General features: G+C 39.9%; 1 protein-coding gene and 1 long non-coding RNA gene across 3 annotated transcripts in view; one reads left to right on the top strand and one right to left on the bottom strand.

The window, feature by feature from the left end:
- LOC124554910 overlaps positions 1-23,192 on the top strand; it is an 87,631-nt gene that overhangs the window by 24,743 nt on the left and 39,696 nt on the right. The window lies entirely within an intron of this gene.
- LOC124554908 (guanine nucleotide exchange C9orf72-like) overlaps positions 14,693-23,192 on the bottom strand; it is an 86,601-nt gene continuing 78,101 nt past the window's right edge. For both annotated transcript variants that reach the window (XM_047128598.1, XM_047128597.1), the window contains 2 exons: positions 22,205-22,355; positions 14,693-15,528 (listed from right to left, as the gene is read on the bottom strand). In XM_047128598.1, coding sequence (XP_046984554.1) covers positions 15,433-15,528; positions 22,205-22,355 — 247 coding nt within the window. In that variant the 3' untranslated portion in view covers positions 14,693-15,432. The remainder of the gene's footprint in view (positions 15,529-22,204; positions 22,356-23,192) is intronic.

Genomic DNA, 23,192 nt, shown 5'->3' with positions numbered 1-23,192 from the left:
CTGCTATTCTGTCCGGAAAAAAGTATAGTTTCATGTGTGGGATTCGGATGGGGGGTTTAAAGGTTTCACTGCTGACAATGAAGTCAAGAGTGTTGTTAAGTCATTTAGCAGTAGTAACAGATATCCAGTTAAAAAGTGGACCATGAGCTTCAAGGTAACAGCATTTTTAATGGGTTGTAGTGACCTGCAAATGCTTGTTTTCACAAAAAAATCGCTTGAAGGTTTGGCGAAGCTTTTTACTCAGGGTGAGAGGAGTCTTACATCATGGGCTTCAGTGAAGAAAGCTTTGCAGAAAGAATTCCATGTGAAAAAAAGTGCTGCGGAGATCAACCAACTGCTGTCTCAACGAAAGGAGAAACGGGATGTCTCTCTTCAAGAATATTTTCTCGTAATGAAGGCAACTGACAGCAGTGCTGATGTTGGTAACGACTCGGTATTTCAGTATGTGATTGATGGGACAGAAGACATCTCAGGCACAAAACTTCTATTTTACAGTGCTGGAAGTGTGACACATTACGAAACAGGTGTCAAGTCATTGCCATTATTTTATAACAAAAGTTACAGTAATGAAAATTTAAACTCAGTTACAAAACATGTTGAAGACGCCAGTAATAGAAATATTAAAAATGCAGCTTGGGATCCAAACAAAAAGTTTGCAAGTGCTCACAAGTCAAGTGTTTGCAACCACAAGAACAAGGGAAAGAAATGCTTGAATTGCAACGAGTTTGGCCATATCTCATCTGAATGCAGGAAGGAGAATAACAATCAAAAGGCAACTTTGAATGCAATCACTGTTAAAGAGAGTATTAACAATCTAAAAATCTAAAAAAATACGAATTAGTAACTGAAGGGTGAAGGCACTAATTGACTGTGGCAGCCAACTTAATTTATTACGACAAGATGTTTATGAGATTGTGGATGCTCCAAGTTTGCCAAAAGCAGATGTAGTCTTGACATGATTTGGGGAAAACTTTGTCTCTCCACAAGAATATTTTACAGGCACTGTTGAGACCATTGATGTGAAAATTGCAACAGATATTTGTGTGGTTTCAAGGGACAATATGAATTTAGAAATGGTAGGTGGCAATGATCTTCTAGATCAAACTAAAGTTATAATAAACTAGAGTGGAGTAACTATTTGGAAAACAGAAGGGGAAGTTCATCTTACGTGTATCCATGTAACAGACAAACCAAAATTAGATACTAGAAACTCTGTTAATGATGAAACAGTGGAGATTTAGTGACTGATTACACCCCAACAAAGTCAAAGCCCACTGATGCCAAAATGAAGATTAATGTGACAGAACAACTGCCAATTCATATTAGGCCCAGAAGATTGTTACCAGGAGAGAAAGAAATCGTTGCCAACAAAGTCCAGAAGTGGCTTGATCAAGGAATAATAGAACAAAGTTCATATGAATATGTTAGTCAGGTTCTAGTTGTAAAAAAGAAAAATGGATATTACTCTGTCTGTAGAGATTACAGGAAATTAAACAAGACCATAGTGGAATATTGTTACCCATCCTCCTCAGAAGATCTTTTATATAAACCACAAGGTACCTGTGTGTTTTCCACACTAGACTACTATAATTTTTTTCATGTTGATATTGAAGAAGACGAAACCTCTTTTGTGACACATTCAGGACAGTTTCAGTTCAGGAAAGTTTCATTTGTCTTATCAAATTCACCTGCAGTGTTCCTGCATTTTATAAACACTGTTTTTTGGACATTGGTCAAGAGAACATCGAACCAGTATTTATTTGCATGGATGATATTACAGAACCAACAAAGAGTGATGAAGCGCTTCAACGACCTAGCTTAGTGTTAGTAACTGCAACAGAATACAGCTTGGAAATTAATTTTGGAAAATGCCAGTTCTCAAAGAGAACTGCCGAGGTTCTTGGATGTGTTACACAGTGGACAAATCTGACCTTCTTAGGTGAAGACAATAGCGGTTCAAAACTCTCCAGAACTGAAATCTGTTGCAACAATACAAAGTTTCGTAGCTCTAAGAGGATACTTCAAGAAGTTTATCTCAAATTCCTCTGCTATTGCCAAACCTTTGAGTGATTTACTGATGAATAATTGAGAATATAAGCTTGAAGAAGAGCAGAGGTAAGCATTCAAGATGCTCAAAGATATTCTTTCATTGGATACAGTTTTAAAAATCAACAACCCAAAATGTAAAAGCAAGCTGCATATGGACGCAAGCAAAGGTGGTTTTGGAAACATATTATTACAAAAAAAAACTCCAAATGGTGATAAATGCCACCCAGTCTCATATACGAGTACAAAAATAACTCCTCGAGAGGAGCTCGAAGTTTTGGCTATTGTTAATGCCTTAAGGAAATGCTGGGTGCATTTGCTATGAATATGTTTTAAAATTGCAATGGACTGCACTCTATTCCAAAAGACTATGGGTAAGAAGGACTTGTCACTAAGAATAGCAAGATAGGCTTTAGTCTTGGAAGAGTATTCTCGCATGATCGAACACCAATCTGATTCTAGAATGAAGCACGTAGTTGTCGTAAGTCATGTGTGAATGTACTGCCTAGTTTTGCGGATGGTTTCATAGCTAGAACTGGGAAAGCTCAAGAGAAGGATGATGTTTTAGCAGCAATCAAGGGAATTCTCAAAGAATGGCTCTATGAAAAATTTTTAATGAGATATTGAATTCTGTTCGGGTTCTGTGATGGAAGAGAGACTTTGATGGTTCCATGCACTATGCAACCTGAAATCATCAAGCTTGTGTGAGAAAGGTCATTATGCACTTAAGTGAAATGAGGAGGGAGTAAAACAAGATTATTATATAGCAAATTTGACTTACAAAGTGAAAAGAGTGATCTAAAATTTTGTAAAATGTTTAATTGTGAATAAGAAATCAGGAAAGCTTCCTTCCTCCCTTATTCAAAGAAAGTGAGCCATTATAAATTTATCACTTGGATCATACTGGTCAACTTCAATCAATGCACAAAGGATACCATTACATTCTAAGTATTATTGATGCATTTACCAAGTTGACCTGGCTGTATCCTGTAAAGTTTACAGAATCAACAGAAGCAGTTAGTAAGATGGAATTGCAGGAAACTAATTTGAGAAATCCAGTCCAAGCAATTACTGATAGAGGGACTTGCTTTACTTCTCAAGAATTCAAGGAGTACTGGTATTATAGACGGAACTGAACACATTTTAATAACAGAACTGCCTAGAGCCAACAGTCAGATTGAGAGGATCAATTTTATATTGGTTAAAATCATTGCTAAGCTTTGTATTGATAGCACTAATGAATGGTACAAAGTGGTACCATCAGTTCAGTGTGCCATGAGTTTAACACACAACAGAAGTATTGGGAAAACACAATTTGAACTTCTGATAGGAGTTAAGATGCACACAGACTGATTTTGACATTACAAAATTATTAGATGATTAACTTATTAATGAATTTGAATAGGGATGCAGTAAATGGAAGGAAGATGCTAAGCTACAGATCAGCACGATGCATGAAGAAAAATCAAGTTATTGTCAACCAACAGGTGGTGACCTGGTGGCAATAAAACAAACACGGACTGGACCAACACTAAAGCTGAAGGCCAAGAATTTAGGTCCCCATTGAGTCACATTGAATTAAAACTAATGAGACCTAGATGTATGCTGCAAAGGTGATAACCACAAGGATACCAGGACTACAACACAATCTGAATACATGTAACCCTGGTCAAGTGATTACTCAGCATCCGAGTCGGGGTGATTGTCAGGCTGACCGAATGTGTGATTCAGATGGTGTTTAAGGGTTTCCCCTGTTGATGAGACTGGTGACATGCCAAAGAATCCAAATACTGGGCAGTAGTTTTGTGTGTTCATGGAAAATGCAAGTTTGTTGATTAAATAAAAAAAACAATGGGAATGCCAGGTAGGAATATTAATAATGCAGTAAAAGACAGATTGCTACTTACCATAAAGATAACACGCTAAGTTGTAGACAGGCACAATGAACAGACACTTAACAGATAAGCTTTCAGCCTCAGCCTATGTTGGAAACAGAGAAACACCGTTCATTCACACAAGCAAGCACACTTCACGCACACGTGACCACAACTCTGGCTGCTTAGGCCAGAAAGTAACTGTAACTTAGGATGGAAACAGCAATCTGGAGGGGGCACGGAAGGGGAAAGGAAAAAGATAGAAGTGTATGGGTGGGGGAAGAGAGGAGCACTGTGTGGAGGAGCCTTTGTGGGACAAAGAGGTGGGGAAAACAGCGAGAAAGGAGAGCATTGTAAGACAGGTGGGTGTGTTGGCAGAGGGTGTTAAACAAAGAGGATGGAAGACAAGAATGGGGAGGAGGTTATAAGACACAGGGAGTGGAAATTGTCGGGAGCAGGACATGGGGAACAGTATGTTACTGTAGGTTAAGGCTGGGATCATTATGGGAGCAGAGAATGTGTTGTAAGGAAAACTCCTATCTGCACAGTTCAGAAAAATTGGTTGTGGAGGGAAGGATCCAGATGGCTCCCCAGATGAATCCCTTGCTCTCCAACCTGCTGACATCCTACTGCCATCTTGGGGCACCACTTTCCAATTCCTATCCTACCCACAGTGTTCCTCCTTGTCCACACCTCATAGCACCTAAACCCTGCCTAGCTGACCTTTTCAACTTACCACATCTCCAAAACTCCCTACCAACACTCCACAAAATTCAGAGCCAAAATATTCCCATATCACTGTTGTTAAACTTTCCACCAAAACACTCAGCTCCACAGAGGTTTCAGTCCTATCCAAAGAGCATGTCTTTAGCCCCAAACGTAATCATACTGGACTTGTCGAAGACCTATTCTTCTACTCGTGATCCCTGCAATGGAAACACTTCTTTGCTGCCAATCTCTGCAGCTGAAGTCAACCTAATTCCAACACTAAACCCTGCCACTCCCAGTTCATACCATCATCCAACCATGATTCTCTCTCCCCCCCCCACATAATCATGTGCTGATCACCTTCCAGGAATTCCTTACCTCCAACTTAGCCTCACAATCCTTCCCCAGGTCCCTTCCTCATAACATCAACCTTAGCAGAAGAAAGATTAGCCACACACAACCTCAAAATTAATCCTGACCTAATCATCCTATCCGCAGAGAAAGATTATGAGGATGGCCCCCACCAATTATCTGACTGCTTTACCTACGTAACCTGTCAGAATAATCCCTTCCCAGAATTCCCACACAACCTCCGATCCCTTAGGCCCTTCCCTGACTCTCTCCCTCAACTCTGTGACACCCAAACAGCCACCTTCTACGTGCTCCCCCAAAATACACAAACCAAAGAACCCTGGATGCCCCATTGTGGCTGGTGACTGTGCCCCCACTGAAAGAATTTCGGCTCCCTTTGACCAATAGCTCCAACCAGTTGCCCGTAATCTAGCCTCTCACATCAAAGATACCAACCACTTCCTTCACCGACTCTCCACTATCCACACTCTTTATCTCCTGAATCCCTACTTGTCACTGTTGACGCCACCTTCCTATACACCAACATCCCTCATTTCCAGGATCTTAAACCGCTGCTGAACACTACCTTTCTCAACATCCTTCAGATTCTAAACCCACAACCTCATTCCTTGTAAACCTTATTAACTTTATTCTAACCCAAACTATTTCTCCCTTGAGAGGATGGTATGCAAATCCGTGGCACAGCTGTGGGCATCTGCATGGTACCCTCCTATGCCAAACTGTTTATGGGCCATCTAGAGAAAGCTTTCCTAGCTTCCCAAAATGCCAAGCCACTAGCCTGGTTCAGGTTCACTGATTATATCTTCATGATCTGGACTCAGGACCAAGACACCCTACCCTCATTCCTTCACATCAATACTTTACCTACCATCCGCTTCATGTGGGTCGCCTCAAACCAGCATGCCATCTCCCTAGACGTTGACCTTCTCTCTGATGGCTCCATTCGCACTTCTGTCCAGATTAAAACCACCAACCACAGCAGCATTTCTATAGTTGTCATTCCTCTCACACCAAAAAATCCCTGCCATACAGCCTGGCCACGTGAGGACGGTGTATCTGCAGTGACAAGAACTCCCTTGCCCAGTATGCTGAGGGCCTCATCATGGCCTTCACAGACAAGCAATATCCCCAGCCCTAGTCCGCAAACAGACCTCGTATGTCATCCTCCCACCACCCCCAAGAACCAGTCACAAAGGAGTGCCCCATCTGTTACCCAATACCACCCCAGACTGGAACTGATCCAAATCCTTTTCCAGGGTTTTGATTACCTATCATGGTGCCCTGAAATGAGGAACATCCTACCCAAGATCCTTCCCACCCCTCCTAAAGTGGTGTTCTGTCACGCACCCAACCTCCACTACATCCTAGTCCATCCCTATATCATTCCCAAACCAACCCATTGGCACAAGGATCATGCCCCTGCGGAAGAATCGGGTACAACACCTGCCCAATCCACCAAACCAGCACTTCCTGTTCCAGTCCTGTCACAGGTTTATCCTATCCCATCAATGAACAGACCACCTGTGAAAGCAGCCATGTTATTTACCAGCTCTGCTGCAATCACTGCACAGCTTTTTATGTTGGTATGTCTATCGACCAGCTGTCCACTATGATGAACAGCCACCACCAAACTGGCCAAGAGCAAAGTAGGCCACCCTGTGGCACAACATGCAGCTGAACATAGCTTCACTGCCCTATCCATCTGGATCCTCCCCTCCACCACCAGCTTTTCTGAACTGCACTGATGGAATTTATCCTTACAACACATTCTCCACTCCTGTAATTATCCCGGCCTCAACCTACGGTAACGTACTGTCCCCACATCCTCCTCCCAACTGTTTCCTTTCCCTCTGTCCTATCACCTCCTCCCCATTCCCATCTCCTACCTTCTTTGTTTGCCACCCTCTACCAATGCACCTGCCCATCTTTCCCAGGTCCTCTCCTTTTTTGCTCCGTTTTTCCCCACCTCCGCAATGCCCCACAACCTACTCATACTGCACCTGTTCGCATTCTAGTCTCTACACACTCCACCACACAGTGCGCCTCTCTTCCCCCATCTGTACAGTGCAATACTTTCACTTTCTCCTTCCCTTTCTGTGCCCCTCCAGACAGCTGCTGCAGTTTCTAGCCAAAGCTGCCGGAGTTGATGGTCGTGTGCATGATGTGTGCTTGCACCTGTAAATGAATGATGTATGTTTCTCTTTTTCCAACAAAGGCTGTGGCTGAAAGCTTGTGCATAAGTGTCCTTTAATTGGGCCTGTTGGCAACTTAGTGTGTTACCTTTACAGTTTGTTGATTAATTTTTTTTACAGTTCAGTACTAAAGTTTGTAACCAGGAGAGTAATAAATAGTTCTCCATGAAAGTTACACACACACACCAAAAAAAGTTTTGCATCACCTTGGCTCTGAGAGTTCTGGAGCCTGTAAGAAAATTGGAATAGAGATCAACATAAAGATCATTTCTGCCCTTTTTATTGCTCATGAAAACCACACATTGCATATTGTACCACCATACAGCGAGACCTCCAGAGGGGGTTATCCAGATTGCTGTTCACATTGGTACCTCTAATACCCAGTAGCACCTCCTCTTGCATTGATGCCTGCCTGTATGCGTCGTGGCATAATATCCACAAGTTCATCAAGGCACTGATGGTCCAGATTGTCCCACTCTTCAACGGCAATTCGGTGTAGATCCCTCAGAGTGGTTGGTGGGTCACGTCGTCCATAAACAGGCCTTCTCAATCTATCCCAGCCATGTTCGACAGGGTTCATGTCTGGAGAACATGCTGGCCACTCTAGTCAAGTGATTTCATTATCCTGAAGGAAGTCATTCACAAGATGTGCACGATGGGGCACGAATTGTCGTCCATCAAGGCGAATACCTCGCCAATATGCTGCCGATATGGTTGCAGTATCGGTCAGAGGATGGCATTCACGTATCATACAGCCGTTACGGCGCCTTCCATCATCACCAGTGGGGTACATCAGCCCCACATAATGCCACCCCAAAACAACAGGGAACCTCCCCCTTACTGGACTCCCTGTACAGTGTGTCTAAGGCCTTCAGCCTGGCGAGGTTGCCTCCAAACACGTCTGCGACGATTGGTGAAGAGAATGTGATTCCAGTCCTGAGCAGTCCATTCGGCATGTTGTTGGGCCCACCTGTACCACGCTGCATGGTGTCGTGGTTGCAAAGATAGACCTCGCCATGGATGTCGGGAGCTAAGTTGCACATCATGCAGCCTATTCCGCATAGTTTGAGTCATAACACAATGTCCTGTGGCTGCACAAATTGCATTATTCAACATGGTGGTGTTGCTGTCAGGGTTCCTCCGGGCCATAATCTGTAGGTAGTGGTCATCCACCATTGTAGTAACCCTTGGTCGGCCTGAGCAAGGCATGTCATTGACAGTTCCTGTCTCTCTGTATCTTCTCCATGTCTGAACAACATCACTTTGGTCCACTCTGAGATGCCGGGACACTTCCTTTGTTGAGAGCCCTTCCTGGCACAGTTACGGATCCAATCGAACTGCAGTATTGACCGTCTAGGCATGGTTGGACTAACAAGCCGTGTACTTCCTCCCTGGTGGAATGACTGGAACTGATCAGCTGTCGGGCCCCCTATGTCTAATAGGTGCTGCTAATGCTTGGTTTTTACGTCTTTGGGCAGGTTTAGTAACATCTCTGAACAGTCAAAGGGACTGTGTGTGTGTGATACAGTATCCACAGTCAACGTCTGTCTTCAGAAGGTCTGGGAATCAGGGTGATGCAAAACTTTCTTTTTTTATGTGTGTATATAAATAATTTTCCTCACTGCAATGCAGTGTGTAAGCCATCACATACAGTACACAGAGGGCAACACATGCGAGGAAAGTCTTCAGCATGGTATCACATAGCTACGATCAGTTACCACATAGATGGTGCACATAACAGAAATCTTATTATGCTTTTGCCAAACAACTTACAAATAGTTCGGTCCATCTATCAATAGTTGTGTCTACCGCCATAGAGGTTGCTAATACCAGGAACTACTTCCTTTATTCACCAAATAGTTTGCAGATGAAGATTCTTCCACTAGCCACAGATTTGGACAGGCACGCAGTGTAATTCAGTCAGTTGTCACAGAATCTGAATAGCTGTCACAATTATGCAGCAGTTGCAGTTCCTGCTATCATTGCCGAGTGTTGCAGCATGTATATGTTAAGAGTCTGAACTAGAAACTGTCAGCAACAGTAGTCCAGTCTGAAAAACTGTTAAGTAAGTTAGCCATCATTCACTGAGTTAGGTTAGACTCATGTTCAGAACTTTTATATCAGTGGCACACCTTCTCATCAAACTAAAGCTGAGTGTTTATTGTGTACATTTATTTAATACACAATTATTTCTCATTGTTGAATAAAATACAGATTGCTGCTATAGTAATTTAATGATGTATTTATTGTGATGTATCCTTTTCAGCTAGACTGCCACCTTAAGACCATGTTGCTGGTCGTTGTCACTCTGTATTGTATTATATTATATTGTAACGTGGTAAGTTTTAGGACTCTTATGCTATAAGCTGCTGTGTGGTTTACTCCAGTTGTTAATGGTCCTGCCTTGTAATTTTACATTTTATCAGATTTGACAGTTGTGACAGTTGGCCAACTGTTAATCTGTCAAATCTGATGATGAACCATCAGATTATAAAAATTAGAAGAATGGACCATCACCAACAGAAGCAAACCACAAAACTTCTCACTGCATTGTAAAAATTATTTTTTGTAGTTATACCTTGCCCATTGGCCAGACAGTTGCACTGTGCAAGCTCGCCACATCAATACGAGAACTACTTTCTGTGGTAGGAGTTCACATACTGCTCCCTTTATGTTGGGCACCAAACTTATTGGTTAATACAACACATTGTTACAGAACATGCTTACCATTGCCACGTATCTCTAGTCATTCCATGTCACAAACATCTGCTCTTTCTGTGCAGTTAATACATTGTTGTTTCTTCAGTTCTTCATTGCTCATGAAATCGGACAGCTACTTTCCGTTTTGTTGCAAGTGCCGACAAGGTCTGTATTCTTATTTGTTAGTTTGTCAACCAAATCTGGACTAAAGTTTCAGTTGTCAAGGTAAATGCAGTAATCCTGTCTGAACAAATCATAAGCAAGCTCCAAAGCAATTCAAGAATTTATTTTCTTATCAGTATAGCAACTGACATCATTTGTCTCTTTAGTCTCCCCACCACTGTACATCGCAGTGGAGGCAGAGGAGCTGGCCTGGGTTGTGCCACAGAATAGTGTGTAAACCTGCCATGGAGGGTATATGTGGTGCATAGTATGTGCAGACCTGCTGACGAAGATGTTTACCTGCTGAAGAGGTCGGCGCTTATACTGGGTTCAATTACCACAGACCTCACCTTGCATCTCCTATTGTTGTCTAGTGCTCAGCCGACGGCTGGCCATGTGCTGAGTTACTCCCATGCATGTCTATGCAAGGATTTGGATTTTCTGCTTCTCAGTTCTATTCACAAGGCTCTGTTCCCCTATCTTCAACAAGCCACCTTTGGCCTTTGAAGTGCCCGTGCCAACAGTGTAGTGTACACCAGTTCAGATGCTAAAATATCTTTTCCAATGTAAAAAATAAAGTGCCATATATATGTCAGGAACAGCTTTCATACAATAAAGAAGTGTTTATGCCAAATCTGTTAAGTTATGAAGGGGTAAAATGCTTCCATCTAAGGTATGCTTCAAAGAGCAACAGGGATTTGTCACTAGTTATGTCCTTTTGTTGCGTATAAATTAACGTGAATCTGCAACTCAAATATTCCATAACTGACTGTACTCTGAATAGTTGTCTATTAACAGTACTATGTTTCCCATATAATCAAAAATTTACTTTTAAAATATACAACAAACTTAACCTTGTGCACAGCTTTGTCAATTTTATTTGGTTCAAAAACCTCACCATAAATCTACAAATGCTATAAAATGTATGTTCCCTTTCTTCAGTTTATCTTCCAAGGTACTTCAAAAGGTCAAGTATTGCCTTGCATGACTTCATGTTTCTTCAGGACCCAAACTTATCTCCCCTGAGGTTTCCCGTACAGTAAGACAAGGTAATGGTCGACTGCAACTGAGCTTTCCTTGACACAATGATGTTTAATTTTCAGTTTAGTCTTGCTGAGGCCATGGGAGTGTACATTTGGGTATCTGTATGGTTGTGTGTATATTCTAGAGAAAGAGCTAGTGTTCAAAAGCTAGTGTGAATGCTATTTTCTGTTATGTGTTTCTGTGCTCCACACTCAATCTGCTATTGGTGAGAGGTTGCCTTTCCTTTATTCTCTGTATTGCTGCAGCCAGAAATTTCCATTTTTGTAATGACTTTTAGTTTCTCGTAGATATCTTATGAAATAAAACACATGCAGAATCTGAACTATCCAAGCATTCCTGTGTGTCTGTACTAGCACAATAACAGCGTTCAAGGCAAGATGTCTATGCACCATAAAATTCTTTGAGAGTTTACCACCGTATTATTTTGAGCACATAAACCAAATAAAATTTCCCTATGGAACTTTCAAGATCAAACAATCCTGATATCTGAATTATTTTTGTTGGTTTCTGAATGAAAGTTGCGTATTGGAGATAGATGATTATGTATAATTTTGTTTCATTTGCTCAATGTGTGTTGTGTTTTTAATTTTTACACTTCAGGTACTAAATAGGTATGACATATTAAATCTATGAATTTTGTTAGTTTGTCAGCACAGTAATTCGTATATATAAAAGTCTCAAAGTCATTTTATCTAATTGTTCAACTATCTTTTAAAATTTCCTGTACATATTTCCCACCCTTCTTTGTGTCCAGGTCCGGGACCAGTATTGATGAAGTTAAAAAAAATTGTTTTTATTTTGTGTTTGACAGTTTTAGAGAAGTAGTAACGTAATTTAATCACCAATGGTTAATGATTTTTTTATTTAAGCCTAAAAATGGCACAGTATATACTGGTATATTGCACGTTCTACTGTCATACCTGGTTTTTTGGGGCACTTCTCTAGAGCAAACTGTAAGTCTGCCCATTGACTTACCTTTCTTTCAGTTCTGGCTATCAATAGTATTTGGAAAATGCCTCCCATTAACTCATAAAGGGTTCTCGTCATCTGAGCACCTTCCTCTGGCAGCTTTTCTCCATTCTGTGGTATAAGATTCAACAAATTTTCTTACAATACACATAAAACTCTGCAATTGGCATATTTAGCTCTGTTACTAATCTGTGAAGGGTTGGATTGATTTGGAAGAATAGACCAAACAGTGAGGTCATCGATCTCATTGGATTATGGAAGAAAGAAGGCTGTGCCCTGTCAAAGGAACCATCCCAGCATGTGCTTGGGGCAATTTAGGGAAATCACGGAAAACCTAAATCAGGATGGCCGGACACGGGATTGAACAGTCGTCGTCCTGAATACGAGTCCAGTGTGCTAACCACGGCACCACCTCTGTCTGTTTAATCTGTGGAGAACATGAACATAGAAACAGCACAGGTCCGGTATGTGGAAAAGAATATTCTGTACTACTACACAGGCTTTTGTTCTGAGTTGATTAAACTCAGTAGTGTATCAATGCAGTTAACAGTTCTCACTATTGAGTTGCAATATACAACATATCGTGGTTTTTTGATCTTTTAATAGTGTTCCTGTCAGTCTTTCCCACATCAGTGATTTCTTTGATGTTATAGGTGGTGAGTATCTCCACTTCTCTAATGTGATTCCACTTCATATCAAGCATTATGTCAATAGACATAAACTGGTTTTCTCCTCATTTCTGTTTGTCCTGCAGTTTTGGCACATTACAGCTATTTCTATGAACGGTACCACATGCAGTTTTTCCATGATTAGAAACCTGAGGAATAGGTCTGTGCTCAAATATCAATTGCCAACATGAAGTGTGTTCCCATTCCAAATATGGCTTTGTTATTGAAACCAGCCTAACAGTCACACAGCATAAACATTTTTATTCCAAACCCACATTGTTTGGATGAACTATACTATTTGAAAGATAATCAACCTTTGAAAAACAATATGTTTATGTCAATGCAGCACAGCATAAAGGTTTTTATTCCAAACCTACATAGTTTGGATGGCCTATACTGTTTGAAAAATAATCAGCCTTTGAACAACAATAGCCAGGGATTTTGATATGGCTGAAATGCCCTTTTGAAGTGTTCTATTAATTTTATCAGCAATGTTTCCAATTTTGTACAACTTTTTTCCTTCATTACGACCAGCATTGTCACTAAAGTAAAGAATTTTCAGAATTAACAGTAAAAGTCTCTCGACATAATTTGTCTCTGGACCAATAGCAGCCATTAATTTTCAGTTTTCCACGTGAGCCATAAGTAGACAAATAACAAAAGGCAGAATACAGTTCCTCAAATTCCATTTCTTTCCACAATGACAATCAAAAATGTACTGATTCTGGCATATTTATCTTTCTGTATAAATAAAATCTACTTATTTGAACTGCTATAGACTTCATCACATCGTCTGTTACAACTAACCAGCAAAAATGAGGAGATGTTAGAAACTTTCTCTAATCCACACTTGCATTCTGAAGCTGAATTGTTCAACACATGCGTAAATGAACTAAAACCACTTTTCTTGCAGCCTCCTCATAAAACTCAATCTCTCTTTCAGATGCTTCATGCACATGCGCACGCACACCTATAAAAACACAAACACACACACACACTGAAGGACTTCTATCTCTTGTCGACACATACAGAGGTACACGGCTTATGATTGTTCCTTCGAGAGCCTGTCCAAGACTCATCACTATCATCGCCAATGAAAAGAAAATTCTCACGTTGCTTTTAGTGAGAATCTTCAAGATTTATTTGCAAAACTGAACCTTAAGACAAAAAACTTATATGAAAATAGCAACACAAAACCATAGCAGAAGAACTGTGACTCATCGCATTAACACATCAAGAGCACTATGGTATCTGTCACCCCAACTTAAAATGCCTGGAACACAAAGGGATTAGCAGTGTGGTGGCACATGTAAACACAACCAATGCACCTGGAGGAAGGGGCAGTGAGCGTGCATTACCATACCTATTGCACTTCAAGTAGAGATTTCGTTATATCATCACAGAGTTCAGTAAAGACACTTTTTATGGGACTGAAAAGATGAAATGACTATTTCTGTATAGATAAATTTATTTTTAATTGGATTATATAATTTCAGTAAATTTTCTGAGCACTTTTTAATTTACAAAACACTAGAGAATCACAGTTGGAATATTTCATTGAACACACATACACTACAACATTTTTTTTTTTTTTAAAAAAAAGACTATTTTACAAACACAAACGAGAACAACAGCAACAACAATGATGGCGACAACAACAACAACTGCTAACTGGAGCTAAAATTAATTTCTGATTGCAGAAAGTCCAGGAGGGGATAACAACAATGTAGAAAGGATGAGATTGCTACTTAACACATAAAGGAAGTATTGAATTGCAGACAGGTACAATAAAAAGAATACTAGAAATATATAAGCTTCTTGGCAATGTCTTTCCTCAGAAATAGCACTTACCCACAACAATAACAACAACAACAACAACAACTTACACACACTTGGCAAAATGTACTCTGCTCCCACAGCAGTAAGCACATACACCTTCTATCATGCCAGTGTCCTTTATTATGCTGTACTTCTGCCCCCTTCAGCACAGCTTCCTGATGCTGCACCTAGCAGCCGTATCCTGTCCCTAGCACGCCTCTGCACATCCACAAAGGCAGCACTACCATCTTCCCTCCCTCACCCCTATTCTGCTATCCAGTGCACACCCAATTACATACCTCCTTCTTACCTGTACCACCCAACCCAGTGCACTGCTGCTCACATCAGATGCAGTCACAGTTGGATCTTAGCACCTGGAGGCAGTTGCCGTGTGAGTGTGTGTGTGTGTGTGTGTGTGTGTGTGTGTGTGTGTGTGTTGTACTTCTGAGGACGGATTTTGTCCACCAACTCAAAAATTTACAGTATTATTTTTCGCTGTGCCTGTATGTGACTCAATGCCACCTTGATGTGGGGAGTAACAATCTGCCTTTTCCACACTACTACTAATTACTTACTGCATTACAAAATAATAATTTGTTTTCATTTTCAGTTTTTTCATTGAAATGTTATATGTAGTATTGTCTCAATTAAAAATATTTTGAACATTTCTTTGTCTTAAACCTCTAAAATACAATAATCTTATTCAAAGATACACAACAACAGAACAATGTTAACATTTAAAATAATTCTGAGCTTTCATAACATGACAAACAACCAAATATTCCTCACAGCCAGGCAAATAATGCTACAGTGAACTCTACGAATTTATAAATTGAAAGCCAAAGTTTTACATAAGTTTACTGTAACAAATAACAAGGTTTAGGAGTCATGGGGTTGTGTTTCAACAAAAGGAACTTCCTGTAGCCATATCTGTTGCATCTGGCTCCGTGTATCCTCTCTCGGCAGTTGCAGTGGCTGTAAAATAGAAAGTATAATTTAGCTTCCTGTTATTAGTACAGGTGTAAAAGAATAATACCCCAAAGAAAAATGTTTCCAAAAAGAGTGCTGAATTCCCATTTCAGAATCTTTAAGTGCACCATTTTGTTTTTAATAAGTTCTCAAATACCAGTAGCTTTCTACCACAAATCTGCCTCTGAACTACCAATTTTTCTATTTTTATTTGTCCACAGTATGTTTCTAGTTCTGTTAAAAGATGACTGCACTCTCAATGATTGTGTTCTCCCTTTCTTTCTAGTATGAACACTGATTCCATTCCATAACAACAACTTACAACAAAAACTCTTTTTCTTAATTATCATATTTACCTGAGTATAAGATACACCCCTCCCATTTTTCTTAAAGGGGTTCCTTCAGGAAATTTTATTTTTAACATTTTGCAACTAATTAAAATTAAAAAAGTGCTTCACTGATATGAAGCGTCTTTTGAAACAGCTAGATTTGTAAACTGTTCTGCTGCCATGGCTAAAGTATACTGTGCGTGGTAAAACAGTGCTATCCAAAACCAGGCCATAGATGACTGGGGAGAACGGTGGCTGTGGAGATATGTACAGGCGAACAGAAATGCAACTGTTTACCAACTGACCACCCAGAGGAACAGCAGGCTATCAACAGTGTTTCCTCAATGACTGTACAGCAAATGTAACCAACAGGACAGTTCAACGTGTTACACAGCTCGCAGTGTACCTGAATGGTTCAAAGAGTACAGGGATGAGCTTACCATAACACCCTGAGCACTAAACACTCCAGATTTAAATCCAACTGAGAATCTATGGGACCACCTCGATCGGGCTGTACGTGTCACAGATCCACAACAGAGAAACCTAGCGCAGCTGGTCACGTCACTGGAGATGGCATGGCTCCACATCCCTATCGGTACCTTCCAGAACTTCACTGACTTTCTTTCAACAGGTTTCACAGTTGTCCGTGTTGCGAAAGGTGGTTATTCAGGCTTCTGACAGATGGTCACATTAATATGGCTGGATATAATTTCATAAAATTGATGTTACACTGGAGGTAATTACTAAGTATTATTATTTTGTGGCACCTTCCTTAAAAAAAAAAAAAAAAAAAAAAGAATACCACAACTTTAAAAATGTGTATTTAATGAAAGAAACATAATATAACCTTCTGTTATACATCATTACAAAGAGTATTTAAAAAGGTTTTTTTTTCACTCAAAAACAAGTTCAGAGATGTTCAATATGGCCCCCTCCAGACACTCGAGCAATATCAACCCGATACTCCAACTCGTTCCACACTCTCTGTAGCATATCAGGCGTAACAGTTTGGATAGCTGCTGTTATTTCTCGTTTCAAATCATCAATGGTGGCTGGGAGAGGTGGCCGAAACACCATATCCTTAACATACCCCCATAAGAAAAAATCGCAGGGGGTAAGATCAGGGCTTCTTGGAGGCCAGTGATGAAGTGCTCTGTCACGGGCTGCCTGGCGGCCGATCCATCGCCTCGGGTAGTTGACGTTCAGGTAGTTACAGACAGATAAGTGCCAATGTGGTGGCGCTCCATCCTGCTGAAATATGAATTGTTGTGCTTCTTGTTCGAGCTGAGGGAACAGCCAATTCTCTAACATCTCTGTAGTCCAGTTACAGTAGCACCTTCGAAGAAAAAGGGACCAAAAACTTTATTGGCTGAAATGGCACAGAAAACGTTCACCTTAGGCGAGTCACGTTCATACGTTTAACACCATACTTCGTTCGAAATGCACGCTGAACAACTGTCGTCGATTCACTTCTGCCATACTCAATAACACAAAAAGCTTTCTGTTGAGCGGTCGCCATCTTAGCATCAACTGACGCCGACGCCTAGTCAACAGCGCCTCAAGCGAACAAATGTACAACTAAATGAAACGTTATAGCTCCCTTAATTCGCCGACAGATAGTGCTTAGCTCTGCCTTTTGTCGTTGCAGAGTTTTAAATTCCTAAAGTTGTGGTATTCTTTTTGAATCACCCTGTATATATATAGTGTCTATGCAGCACAAGAAGGTTAGAACAGAGTCTACCGTCATTGATGCAGCAACATGGAGCTCATCCTCTCAAAATCTTTGACCTGCGCAGCACAGGCACAACCGTGGCCAGTGGGATGGATGATTCACAGCCAGTTACAGTATTTGATATAGTAGAACATTAAAACAAATCGCTGGCATACCAGATACTGCCTTTGACTGCATCAGTGACAGGAATACAAATGCTAGTGTCAGCAATTTTTTGAGACTACACGACCTTCTCGAATTCTTCAAACTAAATCTTCACATGATCTCAACCATCAAAGCTTCATTTGTCAGTGTGAGATGAATTCTATACTAATCTATCACACCACATAAAAACATTGACCTCAGCATTAGTAGTTAAAGACCACTCCCATATTTTTCAAATGATGAATTTGACAAAAGAACCTTGTCATATATAATTGTGTAAATATGGTAACAGTATTTGGTGCATTAATTTTTGTGTTATACATTACTGATATGTCATTTGTTCTGTCCCACTGCAAGAACCATCTACACACTGACAAACTTCAATTACAGTTAATTCCAAGAGCAATGAACCTAGGATCAGTCACCTCGCATTTCAACACAAACATACTTCTCTTGTCATGATGGCCACAGAATGTAAGTCTGAAATTCAATTAACCTAAAACTGAGGAAATTGTACTTCCTCTCACCCTTTGGTTCTGAAAATATTTTGAAATCTTACTCAAGAACAGTTCACAATTACCTTTTCGTGCTAGGCATGTTAGGCAAATGAGAAACTTTCTTGGTCTGGCAATTCGACTGCATTGGTATCAACAAAATTTGGTTTTTGCATGGAAACTAGCTGCATAATAAGATGTACATGAAGAGGCAGTTCAATTTAAGGTTACAGTTTTGTTTATAAAGCTTTTAAACTAGTAGCTCTCCATTCATATGAATAAATTTTAATACCCCTCTAAAAAAACTTAATGTGTGACCAAAGCCAAAACAGTACTAAATTTCATTACACAGCTACAGACATCAATCCCAACTGCCTTGCAACATCGCAAAGTTCATATAAATCTTTATTTTGAGTGAATATTTTTGAGTTTGATGAAAAGCATGGCAAATGTATTTTGCGGATGTTTCAGAATCACATTTCATTGATGGCTCTTACACTGGAAAAAACATGGGTCAAAATTGCATTAAGTTGAAAGAGGACTATATAGGTGCATTTTCATAAGCTATTTTCCTCTCTACCATATACACCACCACCACCACCACCACCACCACCACCACCACCGCCGGCACTTTTGACGTTAGTATACAAAACTTATAAATGAAAGTAACTTTTGTGTGATGTGTCACTGCCAAGTAATATTGCTTGATGGCACTTGGTCTATATCTACACATAGAAAGAACTGGTACAGTGAAGTACAGAAGGCAACCGAAGGAAATATGCAATGAGAGGAACAGGTAGCATTTTTATTCAAAGACAATAATTAAACTGAAGTCACAGTGATTTATGATGGTCCCCTGCACAATATAAAAGGCAGGACATGATTCTTAATATGGTGTGTGATAACCACAGATGGCAGCGCACACTCTGCAGTGTGCTCCCATGCTGGTCACAAGGTTGGTAAGGAGTTCTTGTGGTAGGGTGTTCCATTCCTCCACCAGCATGGCTGACAACTCTTGGATGGTCACTGGGCTTCAGTACATCTCCCACATGTGCTCGATGGGATTTAAGGAGGGGGAGTGAGCAGGCAAGTCCATTCGTTGAATATACTCTTGTTCGAAGAGTTCCTCTACCTGTGCTCTTTGATGAGGTCACGCATTGTCATCCAATGAAATGCACCCTGGAAAAGATGCACATTGGGAAGGAGTACAGTACCACAAAAATGTTTATCAGTGCTATTGTGTTCAAAGATTTGGAGGCCATTATGCCTATGCAACATTATGCCTCTTCACACCATATCACCTGCACCACCAAAACAATCATGTCTGACAATATTCCCAGGTGCATTACATAGCGAGATGTGGGAACACGTAATGCACCCAGGAACACTGTCAAACATGACCATTTTGGTACTCGAGTTGTCATCGTGTGGAGAGGAATAATGTTGCATGGGTGTACAGTCCTCCAAATCTTTGAACACGTTACAATCATTGGGCGATGTTATTATGACATTGTGCTCCTTCCCCACACATGTCTTTTCAGGGGTACTTTTGGCCCTGATTTCATTTTTGTGGAGGACTATGTGCACAAGCATTGAACAGTGGAGGTGGAGGAAGTCTTAGAATGAGAGGATAATCAGTGAATGGACTGGCCTGCTTGTTCCCCTTATTTAAATCCCATGAAGCATGAACTTTATAGTAACTACTGTCCGAGACAAAAACACAATACCATTCATCTCACTCCATAATTCTTTCAGTTCCCTACTGTACTATACTGTAGCAGTTCTTTCTATGTACGGTTCAAGTTTCATTGAGCTATGTTACTTGGCAGTGACACCCAGCGAGGTGGCACAGTGATTAGCACACTGGACTCGCATTTGGGAGGATGGTGGTTCAAACCCATGCCTGGCCATCCAGATTTAGGTTTTCTATGATTTACCTAAATCACTCCAGGCAAATACTAGGATGGGTCCTTTGAAAGGGCATGCATGATTTCCTTCCCCATCCTTGACACAATCCGAGCTTGTGATCCGTCTCTAATGACCTAAATGTCGATGGGACATCAAACCCAATCTTCCTTCCTTCTTACTTGGCAGTGACAAACAAGCGATAGTTATTTTTGTCCATACATTTTGCACATCAGGGCATATAAGTTAATTATAGCTACTGTCCTAACTGTTTCTCCAGTGAATCTCAAGAATATATGGCAATTGATAAATTTAAGAAACTATATTTTCTAAGTGTTTGACATGTATATGCTGCTTCCACAAACTGCCTCCATTCAAAAAGTGGCAGATAAGTAAAATTGTTACATTCATTATCTTTTACATTTTTCACTTGAGTTTAATACCTTCTTCATCATTACTTAATTTCCCAATAATTTGTCTTGCTCATAGTTTAGAGCTCCAGAAATAAACTTCTGCTTTGTGTCATAGCAGGTACAAAAATATCCAATTATATGACTTTTGTATTCGACAGGAAATGGCCATTTTGAGGTTCTATTTACTGATATTTTTACCCTTTTAGTAAGAGGTGTTTCCTCAAAATCATGCCTTTTGTTAGTGAATGCCAAAAACATATTTATTATGGCTGGTTTTTTAATGAAAGGCGACTGAGAACAATTTGTATACTTAGAATGAGGCATACGAGATGTGCTAGTAAGCAAGAATGACTTAAGGGTACTTTCAACCAAACAAGAGTTTCTTCAACACACAGATGTCGGTGTACAGTGTAGCGATGGACGAAAAACATTGTTCGCAGTATCCACAAAAACCTGAAATTTAGCTGCGGGTTCAGTTGTTCAGTAACATGTGTGTAATTCTGAATATGATGTAGAATGTAAAAATTAACAGCAGTAACTGGAAAATTAGCAAACATCACAATGTGACCAGGTATACATTAGATGATCAAAACCTGATTTTTTTATGAGTAATATATTTGAAATTACTGGTAGGAGAGGAGTAATTTCTATGAAAGTAGTTGGATGTCAGTGGTTTATAATCAAATCTGATGACTGAAAAATTTGAGAAGCACAATTATTGCCTAAGTAACACACTGGAAAATTAATTGGGGATAGCATTTGCTGGAATCTACACAGAATCTGCTGAGTCTGCATTAATGAAGCAGATTGTTTGCTGTGTCAACTACTCCTACACCTACTCCTACTCCTTGTGTTCCTACTAACACAACCTGCTGTGAGTCACTTCAAATTTCGGCTCTTCACCACTCACTGGTGATTAACGGTCACCCGAAGAATAAAATCGTGAGTTTTCTCCACCACTGGATATCTGATACTTGAAATCAATTTCAGCAAATTCATCCTCACTTGCATTAATATTCATGTTTGAGCAGTCAAAATTTTACACCGAGAGTCGAAAGTAAGAGTTTTATGTAATACCCTTAATTCTCATTTGCTATGGCACAGAAGTACCAAAATCTTTCTTTGCCTTCAAAGTGGTTACAACATCTGTAAATGGCATCATGCTAATATCATGACTAGCACTTTTTACCAAAAACAGAGGTCACACTTATTGGAACTACAAGGATTAACTCACTATTACTGCATCCAAAACAACATTTATGAATGCTGCATACATTTCCTCTTACCCAAAAGTACTTCGTCTACCACACCATTGTGACATCACTGAAGTGGCCTGAATTACTATCTGGAAGCAGAATTTTCTTAATTTATGGTGCCTCCTGTTAGTTCTACACGATGTGTTACATGACTGAAACTTAGTTTTAGTGATAAAATTGCCACTGTTAGGGATACCTATATATCAGCTACTGTAAGTTGTGTACATTCTTCAGTGATCAGTCCACAGAAAGGGTTTTTGATAGCTTTATATATTCACAATTGTGAATGATTTTCAAAATTTCAGTGTACAGTAATTAAAGCATTACATATGTATCATAGTAACAGTCCTCCATTTATGATACAATGTTTTAGTCAAATTTCTCTGCATAAATAGTATAAAGATTTTACCTTCAATATATATGAATAAACTCCTGGCTTCAGTTTTTCAGCTGCAGCCAAAACAATGCGGAAGTCACTGTCTTCAAGATTTAAGCACTTCATCAAGAAGTGACGGTGGGGTGGGGAACCAAACACAGAAGATGAAACTATTTCAGCATATCTGTGAATTAAAATATAACAGTAATTCTTCCTGGTCCTTCCAGGTACTGATTAATGACAAAAAAAGACAATACAAGTTTTATTTATTTAGTTTTCTACGTCATAAAGCTGCCAAAATGTATGGGTGAGCATCAAAAGAGTGGGAAACACTATGATATTACTGTTGGCTTCTCATTACCTACAAGAGTAAGTGCAAATAAAATACCAACAAAGATGTAAACAAACACAACACGGAAGACTGAATTTTGTTTGCTACCATCTTGCATACTAAAAATAAAAGTAAACAAACAACTGGAACTCCAAATTGGTGTTAAAAATGAAAGTAGTATCTTATGTACAGTGTAGATACATAGTTGTGAAACTTGTTACCATTTACTGATGAAGAACAAGCACTGCAAAAAAAAAAAAAAAAAAAAGGTGCATGGACAGATATGCTTAAACTGTTATGAACAACATCAGAATATTTTTCTTTCTGCAGCTTATTTCAAATGCAAATATACAGCTGTGAAAGACACACATTATCTCGAGTGTGAAAGACACACATTATCGCAATCAACATAATACAACAAACATTACACAAATTGGGGTTACCATCTTTCACCACACAAATCATTTATTTAAGATGCTCTGGAGATGGGCTTCGTCAGATTAAGATCAGTCGAATTTGGTAGCCTCACTATGTGATTTCACTGTCATTCTCCTAAACCACAGAAGTACAATTCTGGCTGTAAGACATGGACAGTTTCCCTGACAGAAAATGTCATCGCCATCAGGGAAGACGTTGAGCATGAAGGGATACAACTGGTCCACAATAATGTTGGCATAGTTCACAGCTATC

This window comes from Schistocerca americana, chromosome X, assembly GCF_021461395.2.
Source record: "Schistocerca americana isolate TAMUIC-IGC-003095 chromosome X, iqSchAmer2.1, whole genome shotgun sequence".
Lineage (NCBI taxonomy): Eukaryota > Metazoa > Arthropoda > Insecta > Orthoptera > Acrididae > Schistocerca > Schistocerca americana.
Note: the sequence above shows the minus strand (reverse complement) of the source record. Positions and strands in the feature narration are given on the sequence as shown.